The 20,021-nt window shown below is 47.6% G+C and overlaps 1 protein-coding gene and 1 long non-coding RNA gene across 2 annotated transcripts in view; one reads left to right on the top strand and one right to left on the bottom strand.

Moving 5' to 3' along the window:
• Positions 1-6,826: 6,826 nt before the first annotated feature.
• On the bottom strand, positions 6,827-7,493 carry LOC138752449 (uncharacterized). The gene is made up of 2 exons (XR_011350652.1): positions 7,457-7,493; positions 6,827-7,014 (listed from the first exon to the last, which is right to left on the bottom strand). It is a non-coding gene; the product is annotated as an uncharacterized lncRNA (long non-coding RNA).
• A 53-nt stretch (positions 7,494-7,546) lies between these two features.
• The window catches only part of synj2bp (synaptojanin 2 binding protein), a 30,734-nt gene continuing 18,259 nt past the window's right edge, over positions 7,547-20,021 (top strand). Inside the window, 2 exon segments of the mRNA XM_069918115.1 lie at positions 7,547-7,659; positions 7,661-7,727. Coding sequence (XP_069774216.1) covers positions 7,561-7,659; positions 7,661-7,727 — 166 coding nt within the window. The 5' untranslated portion in view covers positions 7,547-7,560.

Raw genomic sequence — 20,021 nt, 5'->3', positions numbered from 1 at the left:
TATGTCTCCTCTAAACCTCAGTCCCTTCACTATACAGATGTCCTCTAGTGTTTGCTGCTCCTGCCCTGACTATCCACTCTATCTATGCTTCACAGAATCTTGTAGACATCTATTAAGTTACCTCTCATCATTCTTCACTGCAAAGAGAAAATCCCCAGGTCTACTAACTTTGCCTGATGAGACCTATTTTCCAATCCAGGCAACATCCTGGTAAATCTCCATTGCACCCTTTCCATAGCTTCCACATTTTTCCTGTAATGAGGTGACCAGAACAGAACACAATGTTCAAAGTGTGGTCTCATCAGAGATTTATAGAGCTGCAATATTATCTCATGACTCCTGAACTCAATCCCCTGAGTATAAAGCCTGGCCTACAATAAGCCGCCTTAAGTATCCTATCAACCTGCATGGTGACCTTGAGAAATCCATGGATTAGGACCCATAGCTCCCTCTGTTCTTCCACGCTGTTAAGTACCCTACCATTAACTATGCCTTCAAATTTGACCTACCAAAATGCATTGGCTCACACTTGAATTCCATCTGCCACTTTTCCACCCAACTCTGCATCCTGTCTACATCCTGTTGTAACCTACAATGCTATCCACAAACTTTCTGAGTCATCCCTCTACTTTGTTGCCCAGATGATTTATAAAAATCTCATAAAGCAGGGGTTCTCAGAACAGATCCGTGCAGAATTCCACTAGTCACTGACCTCCAGGAAAAATCTTTCCTGTTCATTACTACACTCTAGGAATTCTGTATCCACACAGCCAAGGTTCCATGGATCCCATGCCTCATGTCTTTCTGAATGAGTCTTTCATGTGGGATCATGTCAAATCAGGGTCAGTGCCAAGGAGGGGGGGCATGAGCTTTCACTGGCATAGCTCCCCCCCCCCATGCAAAGTGCTGTTCCCCCATACATTTGTGGCCATCGCTCACTGTCTGACCTTCTCCTGTCCCCGACCACGTCACTAGTGTGCGTCAAACATTACTAGCGTCTAGCTTGACACACTCTAGCGACTCTCCATGCAATAAAAGCAAGAGCAGCTTTACATCCGTTTGGCAGGTAGGCCACCACCAGCACCCCCAGCCCCCATTCAGCAGGTAAGCCACCAGCAGCAACCCCTCTCCCCCCTTTAGCAAGCTTTAGTCAGACTGGCCCACCCTGGTTACCCTACTGCTTCCCTTGAACACCCCTTACGGAACTGACCCTGTGTAAAATACCTTACTAAAATCCATATACATCATATCTACTAGCTCACCTTCATCATTTTGTTTTGTTACCTCTTCAAAAAACTCAATTTCTTTTGGATCAGTGCCCTTATATCAGGGTTCCCTTATTTTGCCATTCCTGTGGTTTACTGAGATATTGTTAACCTACTGAGACCATATTTAACAAACAGTGCAGCATTGACATGCAACTTCCCTAGGGTGCTCATGCATTTTCCCTCTCTGGATTTGAATCATATTTATATTGTGCCAAGACAGGATGAATTTTCAGCCCAATAATGAGATACTGATCAATTCAAATATGACTTGTGGAAATTCTTTAACATATTGTTGAGTCAATAATACTGAATATTTAAATGAATTCGAAAGTGCAGTGTGATTTAGAGCAATGTATAAGTACTTGAACATTTTTTACACACACACACACACATATATATATATATATATGTCTTCACAATGATAATTATAATTTTTTTATTAATAAGTGGCTGTTATACTCAGAATATTTACATTTCAATTTATATTGATTAGATTTTAATATGTATATTTAAGTTTTTTTATATTCTTTTTTCTTTTTTTATGGCTCTCCTTAGGAGAGTTGGCTGAAGGGGGAGGGGGATCTTTTCTTTTTTTTCTCTTTTTTAATATATATATATATATATATATATATATAGGCAAATAGCGCCTTTGGAAGACTACACAAAAGAGTCTGGAAAAACAACCAACTGAAAAACCTCACAAAGATAAGCGTATACAGAGCCGTTGTCATACCCACACTCCTGTTCGGCTCTGAATCATGGGTCCTCTACCAGCATCACCTACGGCTCCTAGAACGCTTCCACCAGCGTTGTCTCCGCTCCATCCTCAGCATCCATTGGAGCGCTTTCATCCCTAACGTCGAAGTACTCGAGATGGCAGAGGTCGACAGCATCGAGTCCACGCTGCTGAAGATCCAGCTGCGCTGGATGGGTCACGTCTCCAGAATGGAGGACCATCGCCTTCCCAAGATCGTGTTATATGGCGAGCTCTCCACTGGCCACCGTGACAGAGGTGCACCAAAGAAAAGGTACAAGGACTGCCTAAAGAAATTTCTTGGTGCCTGCCACATTGACCATCGCCAGTGGGCTGATATCGCCTCAAACCGTGCATCTTGGCGCCTCACAGTTTGGCGGGCAGCAACCTCCTTTGAAGAAGACCGCAGAGCCCACCTCACTGACAAAAGGCAAAGGAGGAAAAACCCAACACCCAACCCCAACCAACCAATTTTCCCCTGCAGCCGCTGCAACCGTGTCTGCCTGTCCCGCATCGGACTTGTCAGCCACAAACGAGCCTGCAGCTGACGTGGACTTTTACCCCCTCCATAAATCTTCGTCCGCGAAGCCAAGCCAAAGAAAAAAAATAAGTACTTGAAATTGGCTTGTTTGTCTGAATCAGTTGAGCTTGCTTTGTTGCCATATTTGCAAATTGAGCTCCATATTCTGAAACAAACTGATCTGAGATATTGCATGAGGTCACTTGTGCTGTAAAAATGTTTTCCATCATAATTGAATCTTAATTGTGTTAATCAAGAGTGGTCTGGGCATATTGATTTGAATAGGGCAGCACTGTGGGCTGACTCACGTTTCCAGTGACCTGCATTTAATCCAAACCTCTGGTGCTGGGTGGAATTTGCACCTTCTCCTTGTGTTTATGTAAGTTTCCTCTACAGAAATGCACTTGGTAGGGCAATTAGCCATTGTAAATGGTGAAGGGTAGAATCTGAGAGAACTGATAGGAATATGGAGAGGAGACAATGAAACTAGTGTGAATGGGGGTTTGATTGATTCAGTGGGCATAAAGGTATGTTCTCAGGTGGAATACTCCAAGACTCATTTCTAATTTTTAACATAAGTACAAAAAGAAAATAATCAAAACCCAGCATCAATGAAAAGAGAAATAAAACACAGAAGTCTGCAGACACTGTGCCTGAACTGAAGTAAAAACACAATGCTGGAGAAACTCGACTGGTCAAATTGTGTACTCTATGTAGCAAAGATAAAGATACAGAACCAACATTTCGGGCTTGAGCCCTTTATCAGGGTATGAAAAAATGCCGGCAGCTGCCGAGCAAATTGGTGGGGGGAGGATAGAAGGAGGAGCCATGGTCCCAAAGGTAAGAGGTAATAGGCAATTCTGCATCCCAATCCCATGATCACATCTCTGTCCATGGCCTCATGTAACATCGACTTCTCTGGTTTCTGCTAACCTACCCTCCATTCTCCCTCCCTGTCCCTTTGTCTTCTTTCTTCCAACACTCCCCCCTTCCCTCTCCATTCATAGAGCCATCCTCCCTCCCTCTGCTTGCCAGTGTACCCTTCCTCCCCTATTCACCTATTTCCTCCTGCCTTTGGCTCTGTGCTTCTCTCCATGTCCCTCCTCTCCCCCCCCCCCCCTACTATTTTGTTCAGGCACCTGCCAACATTTCTTCATACCTTGCTGAAGGGCTCAAGCCCAAAACATTGGTTATTACAGTATATTTATCTTTGCTATGTATAGTATACTGTTTAACCAGCCAGAGCATATGATATAAAGTACCTCCCTGAACTGTACACTTCTCACATTTAGGATATATTGGGGTAAAATTTAGCTCATTGAACTTTGGAGTAGGGGGCTCTCTGGACTTCTTTAAATTGTAATAAGGAATGTCTAGCACAGAGAGAGAATGAATGTACGTTTCAAAATAGACTCCCATGTAGCTTCAGCAAACAGTTGTTGAAAGTCGTGTTCCCAAACTTTCTTAATGAACTATCGCTAAATCTCAAAAATAGTTCATAAAGGTTCATGATAGCAGTCTTTTTGATTAGGTCTAAAATTATATGCTTACCAGATAAGATTAAAATCTAAGTCTTGGGGAAGCCTTAACTTTAAGTAGTTTAAGAAACTCCTAATCTGTAAATAGCAAAACAAATGTTGATTTGGTAATTTAAATTTGGCTCAAGAGAGGCAAGGTTTTGGTCTATATACAAGTCCAAGAAAGATTGAATACCTAACTTGGACCATTGAGTATATTCAATATCTTGAACCGAGGGTAAAAACAAAAGGTAAAGTCAAATATGTCACACAACTTTATGACCACCCTGAACACTTGTGTTTTTACTTTCAAATTAAGTAATTGGTGTATAAAAAGGGCCAATAAGTCAGCGTACAAGAGGGAGGTTGAAAACTTGGCTGAATGGTGCACTAGCCAGAGATCATAGAGGGATCAGAGGGTGAGCAAATTTAAATTCCTCAGAGGACCTTTCCTGGATCTAACACACTAATGGCATCGTTAAGAAAGCACGTCAGCACCTCTGCTTCATCAGGAATTTGTGGAGGTTTGGCATAACATCGGAAAACTTAGCAAACTTCTATAGATGTGTAGTGGAATGTATACTAATCAGCTGCATGTATTGGGGCACCAATACCTCTGACACAGCTCAGTATATCATAGGCTAAACTCTCCCCACCATCGAGAAAATTACATGAGCAACATGGTGGCTGAGCTCTGTTCCCGGCGTCCATCCAGTCGGTGCACACTTTGGCTCAGATGGCAGCAGCCATTGTCAAGGATCCACACCTCCCAGGAAATGTCTGTTCTTGATGCTGCCATCAGCAAAGAGGTATAGATTCCATGATTCCTTTATTGGAATATAGCAAGTAACTGTAACATTGCAATATAACAATTTCTTTCTGCCTGACTAAGCAGACAAAAAGTCACCATTAGTGTTGCCTGGCACCCCACACAGCAAAAGAGAAAGAGAGTCCCTTCAGAGTCACTGAATGTCTATAGCTTTGCCTCCAGTGCACCTACAGTCTCAGCAGCCATAGAATCCTGTTTGATTCATCGACAACCCTAGGACCAGATCCAAATCTCTGTTGCGATCAGGAAGCCTTCAACACCCAAAGTGCTTTGGGAGCCCTTCTTGTGCTCAACACCCTCTCGAATCTTGGCTCCAATATCTGGTTCCCACATGCCAGTCTCCAGCAGCCCACAGCTCATCAGGATCCCCCCACTGCAGCCTTTATGGGTCCCTGAGCCGCTAAGCCCCTCTCTGGTTTGCCACCGCGGTCACCTTCCTTGTTGGTTCATGTTTCTCCTTCTAAACTAGTGGTTGTCGAACTTTTTCTTCCCACTCACATACCACCTTAAGCAATCCCTTACTGATCACAGAGCACCTATTACTTACTTACTGATTCAAACTCATGCACTTCAAAGGTCCACATTGGTCTCAGCGCTCAAGCGGGGCGGAAGTAACGTCAACTTCCTGTCCGTTGTTCTGTCCCACACTGAGAGCTCCTGAGTATGTCTCTGACTGCGGACTCGACCACGACTGCTGGCTCCGGTTTGCCTGCCATGTGGGTGGGCCACCACATGACCCTCCCCCCACCAGAACTGGCAATAGGAGGTGCTGAAACCATACTCCGTAAACTGCCTGCTTTATGCGGTTGTCCTCACCTCTTGACTGGAGGGACTACAACTGGGTGCTCAATATCCAGGTGTGCCGGCTTGAGGCGTCTATGGTAAATGTCTCCTCCTGGCCACCCATATCCAAAACACATTGCCTTATAATGACGTACCACTTTGAAGGGTCCTTCATATGGCCGCTGCAGGGGTGGTCTATGGGCTCCTCGGTGGACAAACACATACTCACTCTGCTGCAGATCTTTGGGTATGAAGGAGGGCCTGCCCCATGGTGATATGTCAGCACTGGAGCCAATGTTTCAAGTATCTCCCAAAGTTCATTGAACTTTGGAGTTCCTCCCCCCAGCTTCACTCCTCTTTCTTCCCCCAGCTTCACTCCCCTTCCTCCCCCCAGCTTCACTCCTCCTCCTGCTCCCCCCAGCTTCACTCCTCCTCCTTCCCCCAGCTTCACTCCTCCTCCTCCGCCCCCCAGCTTCCTTCCTCCTCCTCTCCCCATCTTCACTCCTCCTCCCCCCAGCTTTATTCCTCCTCCTCCCCCCAGCTTTATTCCTCCTCCTCCCCCCAGCTTCACTCCTCCTCCTCCCCAGCTTCACTCCTCCTCCACCCCCCAGCTTCCCTCCTCCTCCTCCTCCCCCAGCTTCATTCCTCCTTCTCCTCCTCCCACTGAGCCCCTCCAGCTTCTAGTTGTTTGCACAAGATTCCATCATCTGCAGTTTTTTTGCTGTTTTTCTACCTTTTTGAACTGGAGGTTATATTGTGGTAAACCAAGGTTTTATAGTGGTGAATTTGCATCGCAGACAACGCCACAGCCAATATGTCCTCTCTGTGGTTATTTTGCCAACAATAGTGCCATCTTCTCCCCCGTCAAAGGGACACTCAGACACTTACACCAACATAATGATTGCATTAAAACACTATATCGGGGCTGTGTGCTCGCTCCTGTTCACACTACTGACCCATGACTGCATCATCAGATCGAGCTCCAACTGTGTCATAAAGTTGGCCTCATCAGCAACAACGATGGAAAGGTTGGAAAATTTAGTGAAATTGTGTGAGCCTCAAAGTGGGGCAAGACAAAGGAGATGATCGTGAATTTCAGGAGGACCAGGACTATTCACCTTCCTCTACACATCAACAACTCTGTAGTGGAGAGAGTAGAGAGCACCATGTTCCTTCATTTAATTAGTGACCTATCGTGGACACTCAACATCTCACTTGTTAGGAAGGCGCAACAGCGACTGCACTTCCTCAGAAGTCTGAAGCAGGCAAGGCTACTGGCCACCATTATGTCAACCATCTATCGAGAGCATCCTGGCTGCCTGGATCACAGTGTGGTACGGTTGCTGCAGAGAAATGGATCAGAGATCAATCCACAGGACCATAAGAGAGGTAGAGAGAATCACTGGAGTCTCCCTCCCCCCATCAACCGGCTCCACCAGCATCGCTGTCTGAAGAGAGTGCGCAAAATCATTGAGGACCCCTTCGACCCCGTATTGGGGAGGAGATACAGGAGTATCGGAGCCAGCACAACCAGGCTGAGAAACAGGGCAGTGAGAATGGTGAACTGCTAGCACTGACCATCTGAGACCCTCATTTGTCCAAAACAAGGTTGATTTCTTTGTAGAGATGAATACTTGTCATGCATATGTCTGGTTGTATGTATATTTTTGTACCGCGGACCTCGACTTGCACAACCAGATGACAAGAACCTTGATATTAAATTGGGAGCCATCCCGCCTCTCGGAAGAGGTATTAATTCAAAAAGAAGTGCTGACACACACTCACTGCTCAGAGTCGACGACCATAGTTGTCACGTGGGCCCGGCACTGACGACGACGATGTGTCCGCGTCACGTGATGCCTGCCGGCGGGCGTCTCGGCGCAGCGCGCATGCGTGACTCTCCAGCCGTTCGCATTCCACCTGCGAGAGGCTTGGGCGGGGAGGCCGCACTCTCTGTTTCTTCCCTCCCCACAGGGCTTCCGCCAGGCGCTCGTCATGAGCTGCACGCCTTTCACCACCCTGACTGAGGAGATTCGTCTGAAGCGAGGCGTTTCAGGTGAGTGAAGCGGATCCTGGAGCAGGAGGCGGTGTGTTGGAGAGGCGCAGCGGGACGAGCAGCATGGGGAGGGGATAATGGGAATATGATGGCCCCCGGTTCATCAGGGGGGAAAGAGGGGAAGGAACTGGGGGCCGGGTGGGGGGGGGGGTGAGGGGGGAAGGAGCTGGGGGCCGGGTGGGGGGGGGGTGAAGGGGAAAGGAACTGGGGGCCGGGTGGGGGGGGGGTGAGGGGGAAAGGAACTGGGGGCCGGGTGGGGGGGGGGTGAGGGGGAAAGGAACTGGGGGCCGGGTGGGGGGGGGTGAGGGGGGAAGGAGCTGGGGCCGGGTGGGGGGGGGGTGAGGGGGGAAGGAGCTGGGGGCCGGGTGGGGGGGGGGTGAAGGGTAAAGGAACTGGGGGCCGGGTGGGGGGGGGGTGAGGGGGGAAGGAGCTGGGGGCCGGGTGGGGGGGAGGTGAAGGGGAAAGGAACTGGGGGCCGGGTGGGGGGGGTGAGGGGGGAAGGAGCTGGGGGCCGGGTGGGGGGGGGGTGAGGGGGGAAGGAGCTGGGGGCCGGGTGGGGGGGGGTGAGGGGGGAAGGAGCTGGGGGCCGGGTGGGGGGGGTGAGGGGGGAAGGAGCTGGGGGCCGGGTGGGGGGGGGGGTGAGGGGGGAAGGAGCTGGGGGCCGGGTGGGGGGGGTGAGGGGGGAAGGAGCTGGGGGCCGGGTGTGGGGGGGTGAGGGGGGAAGGAGCTGGGGGCCGGGTGGGGGGGGGTGAGGGGGGAAGGAGCTGGGGGCCGGGTGGGGGGGGGTGAGGGGGGAAGGAGCTGGGGGCCGGGTGGGGGGGGTGAGGGGGGAAGGAGCTGGGGGCCGGGTGAGGGGGGTGAAGGGGGAAGGAGCTGGGGGTGAGGGGGGAAGGAGCTGGGGGTGAGGGGGGAAGGAGCTGGGAGTGAGGGGGGAAGGAGCTGGGGGTGAGGGGGGAAGGAGCTGGGGGCCGGGTGAGGGGGGAAGGAGCTGGGGGCCGGGTGGGGGGGGAAGGAGCTGGGGGCCGGGTGGGGGGGTGAGGGGGGAAGGAGCTGGGGGCCGGGTGGGGGGGTGAGGGGGGAAGGAGCTGGGGGCCGGGTGGGGGGGTGAGGGGGGAAGGAGCTGGGGCCGGGTGGGGGGGTGAGGGGGGAAGGAGCTGGGGGCCGGGTGAGGGGGGTGAAGGGGGAAGGAGCAGGGGGTGAGGGGGGAAGGAGCTGGGGGGTGAGGGGGGAAGGAGCTGGGGGTGAGGGGGGAAGGAGCTGGGGGTGAGGGGGGAAGGAGCTGGGGGCCGGGTGGGGGGGTGAGGGGGAAGGAGCTGGGGGCCGGGTGGGGGGGTGAGGGGGAAGGAGCTGGGGGCCGGGTGGGGGGAGGGTGACGGGGGAAGGAGCTGGGGGCCGGGTGAGGGGGGAAGGAACTGGGGGCCGGGTGAGGGGTTGGGGAGGGAGGAGGATGAGCCAAGCCGGGCTTGGGGAGGGAGGAGGAGGAGCCAAGCCGGGCTTGGGGAGGGAGGAGGAGGAGCCAAGTCGGGCTTGGGGAGGGAGGAGGAGGAGCCAAGTCGGGCTTGGGGAGGGAGGAGGAGGAGCCAAGTCGGGCTTGGGGAGGGAGGAGGAGGAGCCAAGTCGGGCTTGGGGAGGGAGGAGGAGGAGCCAAGTCGGGCTTGGGGAGGGAGGAGGAGGAGCCAAGCCGGGCTTGGGGAGGGAGGAGGAGGAGCCAAGCCGGGGTTGGGGAGGGAGGAGGAGGAGCCAAGCCGGGGTTGGGGAGGGAGGAGGAGGAGCCAAGATGGGGTTGGGGAGGGAGGAGGAGGAGGAGCCAATCCGGGGTTGGGGAGGGAGGAGGAGGAGGAGCTAAGCCGCGGTTGAGGAGGAGTAGGAGCGATGTCGGGGTTGGTTCGAGGAGGGGGAGCGAAGCCGGGACTGGGGGGAAGAAGGAGTGAAGCTTGTGTTGGCTGGGGGAGGAGGAGCAAAGCTGGGGTTGATGGAGGGAGGAGGAGGAGCCAAGCCGGGGTTGATGGCGGGGGGTGGGGGGGTGGGAATCAGAATGTGAATGCAGAGCACGCTAAGCTGTGAGTGTGCACATGCACACGTTTTGCTATCAGCGCACAAAGGAAATTGTGTACACAAGTTTAGTCATCTAAAACAATGTAGTAATTAATAATTATACTTATTGAAAATATTCTGTCAGCTAACTGTTAGCTTGTTAGTCAGTTTTTCAAATATCAAATTTGCACATCACTAATTTATGTCACCTCACCTTTCCTACATAAACTGTGCTAAGTGTGAAGATTTTCACATTAAACATTTGGACAGTTTGTCAACTAGCTTTGTAATTGAATTAGTTTTGATTTAACCATTTACAGCAACTTTAATAATAATAATCTCTGAATTGATGCATGAATTAATTTATTTAGACATTGCATGATATAAAAAATAAGAAATATTGATGTTTCATTTAATAGAACAATAAACTGAAGAAAGTTGTTTAAAGTATAGAATAAATCTTAACTAATTACATTGTGGAATACAATCATACTTGTATTATATTAAAACACGGCAATAGTTTTATTAGCCACGAGAGAGAGGCTGTGCCAAAATTATCTTGAAATAATTTCAAGTTTACATTTGCACAAGTATTCAGTGCACACAGGCTTTGTCAGAGGAAAAAAAAACTTGCACTACACCAGATTTTTGCACACACTGATTACTTAAAATTAGAGGGAACATTGGTGCAGAGATTAGGGTAGAGAGACAAAAGCATGATGCTATGTGTTCTGAGTTGGTGAGGAAGGACAGGCAGGGGGCAAAACATAAATGTAGCCAGTTGAAGGTGTTGAAATGTGTCTATTTCAATGCTAGGAGAATTAGGAATAAAGGGGATGACCCTAGAGCCTGGATCAGTACGTGGAACTATGATGTTGTGGCTGTTACAGAAAGTTGGCTGGAGAAAGGGCGAGATTGGCTGATGCAGGTACCGGGGTTTTGATGGTTTAAAAGGGTTGAAAGGTAGAAAAGTGGGGTGGGGAGTAGCAAAATTGGTCAGAGATAGTATCACGGCTAGAGAAAGGGAGGATGCTGCAGAGGGAGTGTTCACTTGAGTTGGTGTGGGTGGAAGTCAGAAATAGGAAGGGAGCTATAACTGCTGGGAGTGGTCTTTTGGCTCCCAAAAAGCTCTTGGGACACTGAGGAGAGGATAAGCAGACAGATTTTGGAATAGTGCAGGAAATATAGGATTGTAATTTTGAGTGATATCAACTTCCTTAATATTGACTGGCACTTCCTGACTGCAAGAATGATAGATGGGGCTGAATCTATCAAGTGTGTTCAATAAGGATTCCTAACACAGTATGTGGACCAGCTAATGAGAGGAAAGGCCAAACTGGATCTAGTTCTGGGTAATGAACCTGGTCAGGTGGTGGACCTCTCAATGGGGTAACATTTTGGTGAGAGTGACCACAATCCCCCTAGCTTCAGCATAGCTATGGAAAAGGATAAAAACAGACAAAATGGGAAAGTGCTTAACTGGGGAAGGGCAAATTATTGAAGGGATGAGGCAGGGACAAGTGAGAATAAATTGGAAACAGTTGTTCAAAGGTGAAAGCACAGAAGTCATGTGGAGGAGGTTTTGGGATCATTTGTGTTGGGTTCAGGATAGGCTTGTCCCACTGGGACAGGGAAAAGATGGTAGGAAATGGGAATGGTGGCTGATGAAATAGGTGAGACATCTAATCAAGAGGAAAAAGAAAGCATACATTAGATTTAGGAAACAGGAAGGGCTCATGAGAATTATATGGAAGCCAGGAAAGAGCTTAAGGAAGGACTTGGGAGAGCTCGAAAGGGGCACTAGAGGGCCTTGGCAAGAATTCCAAGGTGTTCCTTGTGTTTGTGAAGAACAGAAAGATGACATGAATCAAGGTGGGGCTGCTAAAGGATAAAGGAGGCAATGTACCTAGAGCCAGAGGAGGTTGGGGAGGTCCTAAACGAATACTTTGCTTCAGTACTCATGAGAAAAGGTCCTTGATCAGGGTGAGGTCGAAATAGAACAGTCTTGAGTGCTGGACAAAGTGGAAATTAAGGAAGATTGTAAAAACATCAAAATTGATAAGCCCCCGGGACTGGATGTGATATACTCTAGGTTGCTGTCGGAAGTGAGAGAAGAGATAGCTGGGGCAGTAGCTATGATCTTTGAGTCCTCTGGCCGCAGGGAAGATGCCGGAGGATTGGAGAATGGAAAATGTAGTTCCCTTGTTTAAAAAAGGTAATAGGCAGAATCTTGGGAATTATAGACAGGTGAGTCTTATGTCAGTGGTGTGCAAACTATTGGAGAAGATTCTTATGGATAGGATCGATGTACATTTGGAGAAGTCCAGTCTACTCAAGGATAGTCAGCATGGGTTTATGAAGGCACAATTGAGTAGGATATGAGGATATGGATAGGATGCAGAGTTAGGTGGAAAAGTGGCAGATGGAGTTAAATACGAATAAGTGTGAGGTGATGCATTTTGGAAGGACAAACCAGAAGGCTGAATAGAGGGCTACTTAAGAGGGACTTTGAGGTTCAAATCTATACATCCCTCAAGGTCACTGCACAGGTTGATAGAATAGTTAAGAAGGCCTATGGGATGCTGGGCTTCATTAATAGGGGGATTGAGTTCAGGAGTAGAAAGGTCATGTTTCAACTCTACAAATCTCTCTGGTAAGGTGATACTTATAGTATTGTGTTCAGTTCTGGTCACCCGATGGATGTGAAAGCTATAGAGAGAATGCAGAGGAGATTTACCAGGATGTTACCTGGATTGGAAAACAAGCCTTATGAGGCAAGGTTAGTGGAGCTGGAACTTTTCTCTTTGGAGCGTAGGATCAGAAGAGACTTTATAGAAGTCTACAAGATTGAGAGGCATAGATAAGGTGAACAGTAAACACCTGTTTCCCAGGGCAGGAATAGCAAACACCGGAGAACAAGTTAAGGGAGGGAAGTTTAGGCGAGACATCAGGGGTAATTTTTTTTAGAGCATGGTTACCTCTATTGTCTTGCTAGGGATGGTGGTGGAGGCTGAAACATAAGGGCAGACTCTTAGATAGGCACATGGATGAAAGAAAAATACAGAGTTATGGGGTTTAGTACTTTTTAAGGAATATATGGCACAACATTCAGGGCTGAAGGACCTGTACTGTGCTGTAGTGTTCTATGAGGTGGATAGTAGGATACAATTGTTCTCTTGGCAATGGGCAGGTTAAGAATCTTCTACCTAGGATTCCATGAGGGAAGTGAGAGGGCATTTAATGTTTGTTTATTTGTCACTTTATACATGGTATGGCAAGAAGGGTTCTGTGAGCTGTGATCTCAAGGCATGGAGGTCAAAATAATCCTTTGAGAACATATGAAAAATAATATAGTAACATGAACATATTGGGGGGGGGGGGCGAACCTTTTAGAAAAATGAACTGATTTAAACTGGGAGAAAGTTGTAAACCTACTTTATCTTTCACTGACCTCCAAACCAAAAGTTAGTTAAAGCTGGAATAAAATTACAGTTTAAAAAATAAACGGACAGAAATCATAGAAAATGCTTGAAAGCTACACAAAGCAGAAGAGCAAGAGCACAATTACAGAGTACGGTGATGAATGGAAAAAATGATCCATTTATACCACGCAAGGTCTGCATGCTAGCACTGTTATGGGGTTCCTTCAGAAGATTGATGGCTGATACCTTTGAGCAGAGCAATTGGAAGTGAATGTTCAGGTGACTGGGATGCCTGTTGACAGGGTCTATGTATATGAGCAAGGAGGTGTGTGTGTGTGACCAGGTGGATGTTGCTAAAATATAGGACATGGCAGCACAGTAAATGGCCCTTCTGGACTGTGCTGAACTGGTAACCTGGGAATGAGCATCAAATGGGAAAGATGTGTGCATGAAGCTTTTGGAACAGGATTTTTAGGAAGTGGAGTTCCTCAACACGGATAGACAGCCTATCTATAGGGAAGATATCAAAATCGGTTTTAGAGCAGATGTAAATGTTACTTTTGCATTAAAAGTGTGTGTATGTTTGGAAAAATAGTAATTGTCAAGCCTGAACATCCAACTAAAAAGTAAAACTAAATGCAGTTAGGCAGCATCTCTGGAAAGAGTAGTTTGTATTTCCTCTCACGAAACATGAAAGTCTGCAGACACTGATTGAAATAACAATGCAATGCTGGGGAAACACAGCAGGTCAAACAGTGTACTTTATATAGCAAAGATGCATAATCAATGTTTCAGGCTTGAGCCCTTCATCAAGGTTTGAAAAAAATAGGTAGACATCTGAACAAAATGGTTGGGTGGAGGAGCACTGTCCCAAAAGCAGAGGTAATAGATGGATAAGGGAGAGGAGGGATGGTTCTGTGAATGGAGAGGAAAGGATGTGAAGAGCTGGAAGAAAGAAGGCAGGGACGGGAAGGAGAACAAAGTAGATTAGCAGAAACTGGAGGTCGAAGTTGGACAGAAAATCAAGTGTTTCTCCTCCAATTTACCAGTGGTCTTTGTGGGAGAGTAGAAAAGGCCATGGACAGATATTGGAGTAGGGAGTGGGGCATGGAATTGAAGTAGTTGCCCACTAGTTACTGTTACTGATGCAGACAGAGTGAAATTGCTCAAGCGAAGCGATCTCTCAGTTGGTCACAAAGGGAGCACCGTATGCAGTAGATAACTCCTGCGAATACACAATTGAAGTATAGCCTCACTTGAAAGGACTGTTTGGGACCACAAATGATTGTGAGTGAGGAGGTGTGGGTGCAAGTGTGATACTTCCTGCAGTCACAGGGGAAGGTGCTGGTGGGGTGGGTGGCAATTGTGGGAAGAGATGAATGGATGAGGGAGTCAAGAGGGGGCAGTCCCTATGGAAAGCATAGAGTGAAAGTGGTGGTGGGATCATGTGGTAGGTGGCGGAAGTTGTGGAGCATAGATGTGTTGGGTGCAGAGGTTGGTAGGTAACGACAAGGGGAATCCTGTGTTTGGGGGCAGAGGGGGCCAGGGCAGATGAGCAGGAAATGTGCATAAGAGCTGAGTTGATGGCGATGGAGGGGAAGCCATGTTTGTGGAAGAAAGAGGTGATCTGGACTGGAAGACTTTGTCTTGGGAACAGATACAGGGGACATAGAAAAATTGCAAGAAGTGAAATAGAATCCTTGTAGGGGGCTGGGTGTGATGAAATGCACGTGTTCAAGAATAAATTTGACAGGTTCAAAGAGAATCCAGTCTGGACATGTGATATGAAGAAACAGTTGTGAATTCTCCTGTAAATAAAGACAAAAAGGGAAAACACTGAGACTACAGCACACAGGCACGGTATACAGGTATATCCCGTTTTACCAAAGTAGAACTTTCCTGAGAAACAGTTCGTAAACTGAAAATTCATAAAGTGAAGACCCATTGACTACTATTGGAGGCAATTTACATAAAAGTGAAAACCCATTATAATTTCTTCAGAAAAACGAACACTGGTTTCTTCATATAAGCAAATTTTCATAAAGCGAGTATTCGTGATGCGGGGTTATACTGTACCAAGAAACGAGGGTTTAACTTCAGCAATCACCACCCCAGGTACAGAATGCTGAGAAACAATGGTTTAACTTCTCCAGTGGTGTCACTGCTCAGGACCAGGTGAATTTGAAATCGGGGTAGAAGTTGGCCACAAGTGAATGAAGTTGACAAGCTCATCATGGGTGTATGAGGCAGCCCTGATGTAGTTGTCAGAGTGGAGGAAAAAGTTGACGGATCTTGCCTGTGCAGGCTTGCAGCATAGATTGCTTCTCAAAGCCCACAAGTAGGCAGGCACAATTGGGACCCATGCAGGTACCCTTGGCTACTCCTTTAATTTGAAGAAATGGGATGAGTCAAAGGAGTGGAGAGGGGAACGGGTTAGGACCCTTGTCAACAAAGAAACTGAGGGCTTTGAGACCTGTATGAAGGATGGAGGTGTAAAGGGATTGAATGTCCATAGTGAAAATGAGACAGTCCAGTTCAGGGAGTTGGAAGTCATTGAAGAGATGTGATGTAATGTGGATGTAGGTGGGGATAGATTGGACCAGAGGAGAAAAGATCGAGTTGAGGTAAGACAATACTAGTTCGATGGGGCCAGTGCAAGTCTACCCAGATAATTGGGTTTGTGTATCTTGGGTAAGAAGTAGAACTGGGCAGTTTGCTAGAGTGGGAAACAATGAGATTGAAGGGTGTGGGAGGGGGGTGACCAGAGGTGATGAGGTTGGAGATCGTATTGACGTGCTATGGTGGGCTCGTGTGAAGTGGTAAGTCAGAGGGTGTGTCTGAGAGCTGTTTGGCTTTGACAAGGTGGAGATCAGTGAGCCATCCCATAACACCTCCCTTGTCTGCAGGTTTGATAGTGAGGTAGGGGAGTGGAGGTCACCGGAAATGCCACACATGCCTACTACTCCTCCCTCACTGCCATTCAGGCCCCCAAATGTGCCTTTCAAGTGAAGCCACACCTCACGTGTATTCACAGGAGTTTTCCATCCGGTTGCGGTGCTCTCTTTGTGGCCTTCTCTACATTGGACAGACTGCGCTCCGAAAAAAATTTCAAATAAAGTGAGGATTTCTGATTTTTTCCGGATATCCTCATTTATCCGAAATGTAAAGTTTTGGGGGGATAACTGAAGATTTCGGAGAATCCAATTTCACATAATCAGAGTTGCACTGGTACCTGTTTAGCTGTTGCAAGCAAGAATTTCATTGTAGCTGCACATGTCTATAGTCAAGTAATGACAAATGACTTTCATCTCACATTATTAGGAATATTAAAAATGAACTTGATTTTTTTTTTCTAACCTGAGTGAGAAGGAGAGAGCGAGCTCTGGAATTCAATGCCTGCAAGGTAGTTGAGGCAGAAACTGTTAATTATTCCATAAAAAGTGCTTGGACACATACTTGATCTGTAGGTCTACACACGGAGCTGGAAGATAGTAATAGCTTGGTAGATCCTTTAATAGGCATGTATCTGTTGTATCTGCGCAGCTCAGACGGCAAAGTCCTCCTCAGCGACAAGATCTCCATCCTCAACCGATGGTCAGAACACTTCCAATCTCTTTTCAGTGCCAACCGCTCAGTCCAAGATTCCGCCCTGCTCCAGCTCCCTCAACAGCCCCTAAGGCTAGAGCTGGATGAGGTTCCCACCCTGGATGAGACATATAAGGCAATCGAACAACTGAAAAGTGGCAAAGCAGCAGGTATGGATGGAATCCCCCCAGAAGTCTGGAAGGCTGATGGCAAAACTCTGCATGCCAAACTGCATGAGTTTTTCAAGCTTTGTTGGGACCAAGGTAAACTGCCTCCGGATCTTCGTGATGCCACCATCATCACCCTGTACAAAAACAAAGGCGAGAAATCAGACTGCTCAAACTACAGGGGAATCACGTTGCTCTCCATTGCAGGCAAAATCTTCGCTAGGATTCTACTAAATAGAATAATACCTAGTGTCGCCGAGAATATTCTCCCAGAATCACAGTGCGGCTTTCGCGCAAACAGAGGAACCACTGACATGGTCTTTGCCCTCAGACAGCTCCAAGAAAAGTGCAGAGAACAAAACAAAGGACTCTACATCACCTTTGTTGACCTCACCAAAGCCTTCGACACTGTGAGCAGGAAAGGGCTTTGGCAAATACTAGAGCTCATCGGATGTCCCCCAAAGTTCCTCAACATGATTATCCAACTGCACGAAAACCAACAAGGTCGGGTCAGATACAGCAATGAGCTCTCTGAACCCTTCTCCATTAACAATGGCGTGAAGCAAGGCTGTGTTCTCGCACCAACCCTCTTTTCAATCTTCTTCAGCATGATGCTGAACCAAGCCATGAAAGACCCCAACAATGAAGACGCTGTTTACATCCGGTACTGCACGGATGGCAGTCTCTTCAATCTGAGGCGCCTGCAAGCTCACACCAAGATACAAGAGAAACTTGTCCGTGAACTACTCTTTGCAGATGATGCCGCTTTAGTTGCCCATTCAGAACCAGCTCTTCAGCGCTTGACGTCCTGCTTTGCGGAAACTGCCAAAATGTTTGGCCTGGAAGTCAGCCTGAAGAAAACTGAGGTCCTCCATCAGCCAGCTCCCCACCATGACTACCAGCCCCCCCACATCTCCATCGGGCACACAAAACTCAAAACGGTCAACCAGTTTACCTATCTCGGCTGCACCATTTCATCAGATGCAAGGATCGACAATGAGATAGACAACAGACTCGCCAAGGCAAATAGCGCCTTTGGAAGACTACACAAAAGAGTCTGGAAAAACAACCAACTGAAAAACCTCACAAAGATAAGCGTATACAGAGCTGTTGTCATACCCACACTCCTGTTCGGCTCCGAATCATGGGTCCTCTACCGGCATCACCTACGGCTCCTAGAACGCTTCCACCAGCGTTGTCTCCGCTCCATTCTCAACATCCATTGGAGCGCTTACACCCCTAACATCGAAGTACTCGAGATGGCAGAGGTCGACAGCATCGAGTCCACGCTGCTGAAGTTCCAGCTGCGCTGGATGGGTCACGTCTCCAGAATGGAGGACCATCGCCTTCCCAAGATCGTGTTATATGGCGAGCTCTCCACTGGCCACCGTGACAGAGGTGCACCAAAGAAAAGGTACAAGGACTGCCTAAAGAAATCTCTTGTTGCCTGCCACATTGACCACCGCCAGTGGGCTGATAACGCCTCAAACCGTGCATCTTGGCGCCTCACAGTTTGGCGGGCAGCAACCTCCTTTGAAGAAGACCGCAGAGCCCACCTCACTGACAAAAGGCAAAGGAGGAAAAACCCAACACCCAACCCCAACCAACCAATTTTCCCTTGCAACCGCTGCAATCGTGTCTGCCTGTCCCGCATCGGACTTGTCAGCCACAAACGAGCCTGCAGCTGACGTGGACTTTTTACCCCCTCCATAAATCTTCGTCCGCGAAGCCAAGCCAAAGAAAGATCTGTTGTATTGCCTTATTCTGTGTTGTAAAATTTCTGATTCTGTTCTTAATGATCCTTCATTTTTTTATTTATTTATAATAACTTCTATTTATGTAGAACGTTCAAAAAAAAAATCAAACAACCCAGGATGTTTAACAGGACTTGTCCAAAGAACAAAAAATGGCAACCAGCTGCAAAGACGACTTTCACCAGAGGTATCAGAAGAATTGAGGTTCCAAGGAGAGCCTTAAAGGAGAAGAAAGCAAGGAAGAGAGCTGCAGAATTGAGAGTATTCCAGATGTTAGGCTCAAGGCTGCTTAAAACAGGTCTGCCAGTGGTGAAGCATTTTAAATAAAGAACACACAGCTGGAATTAGAGAGTCTTTTCAGATTTAGAAAGGAGGTGCAAGACACACCAGATGGGTGGTAAGCAGAAACACAAAGGCTACCAGTGTTGGAATCTGATAAGTAAGGAAGGTGACAATGGAAACCATTAAAGGAGGTTTCTAAAGAAGCAACTGAAAAAAATTGGTGGGGCATTGGCGATGATATTTGCATCCTCCCTGGCAAATATAGTCCCCTTGTTTAAGAAAGGTAAGATGGAGAATCCTGAGAATTATAGATCAGTGAACCCAGCACCCAGTGATGGGCAGACTATTAGAGAGGATTCTTAGGGATAGGATTTAGAGAAACAGTGTCAGGGGTAGGTCATACCTCACAAGCTTAATTGAATTTTTTAAGATGACAAAATAAATTTATGAAGGTAGAGTGGTAGATATCTTGTATATGGATTTTAGCAAGCAATTTGACAAGGTTGATTCAGAAAGTTGAGAAGCTTTGGATCCAAGGAACCTTTGTTTTTGAATTCAGAATTATCTTGCCTGCAGAAAGCAGAGGGTGCCTGGTGGTTGATGACAAGTGGATTTCTGCAGGGATCTGTTCTGGGACCTCTGTTGTGTTTTTTATAAATGACTTGGATGAAGAAGGGATGAGTCAGTAAATTTGCAGATGATGTATGTTGGAGCTAATATAGAAGGTTGTCATAGGTTGCAGCTGGCTATGGATAGGATGCAGAGTTGGGCAAAGAAGTGGCAGATGGTGTTCAATCTGCGTAAGTGAAGTGATGCACTTTGTAAGGTCAAACTTGAAGGCGGAGTATTTGGTTAATGGCAGGATTCTTGTGTGGAAGAACGGAGGGTCCAATTCCATAGATCTTTCAAGGTTGCTGCACAAGTTGATAGGATAGTGAAGTAGGTGGATGGCGTTCTTGTCTTTAGTTGTTGGGGAATTGAGTTTTAAGAGCTGTGAGGTAACGTTGCAGCTCTATAAAACTGGTTAGACTACATTCGGTATATAGGGTT

The sequence above is a fragment of the Narcine bancroftii genome, chromosome 2, assembly GCF_036971445.1.
Source record: "Narcine bancroftii isolate sNarBan1 chromosome 2, sNarBan1.hap1, whole genome shotgun sequence".
NCBI classification, from domain to species: Eukaryota; Metazoa; Chordata; class Chondrichthyes; order Torpediniformes; family Narcinidae; genus Narcine; species Narcine bancroftii.
This window is presented reverse-complemented; position numbering and strand designations above follow the sequence as displayed.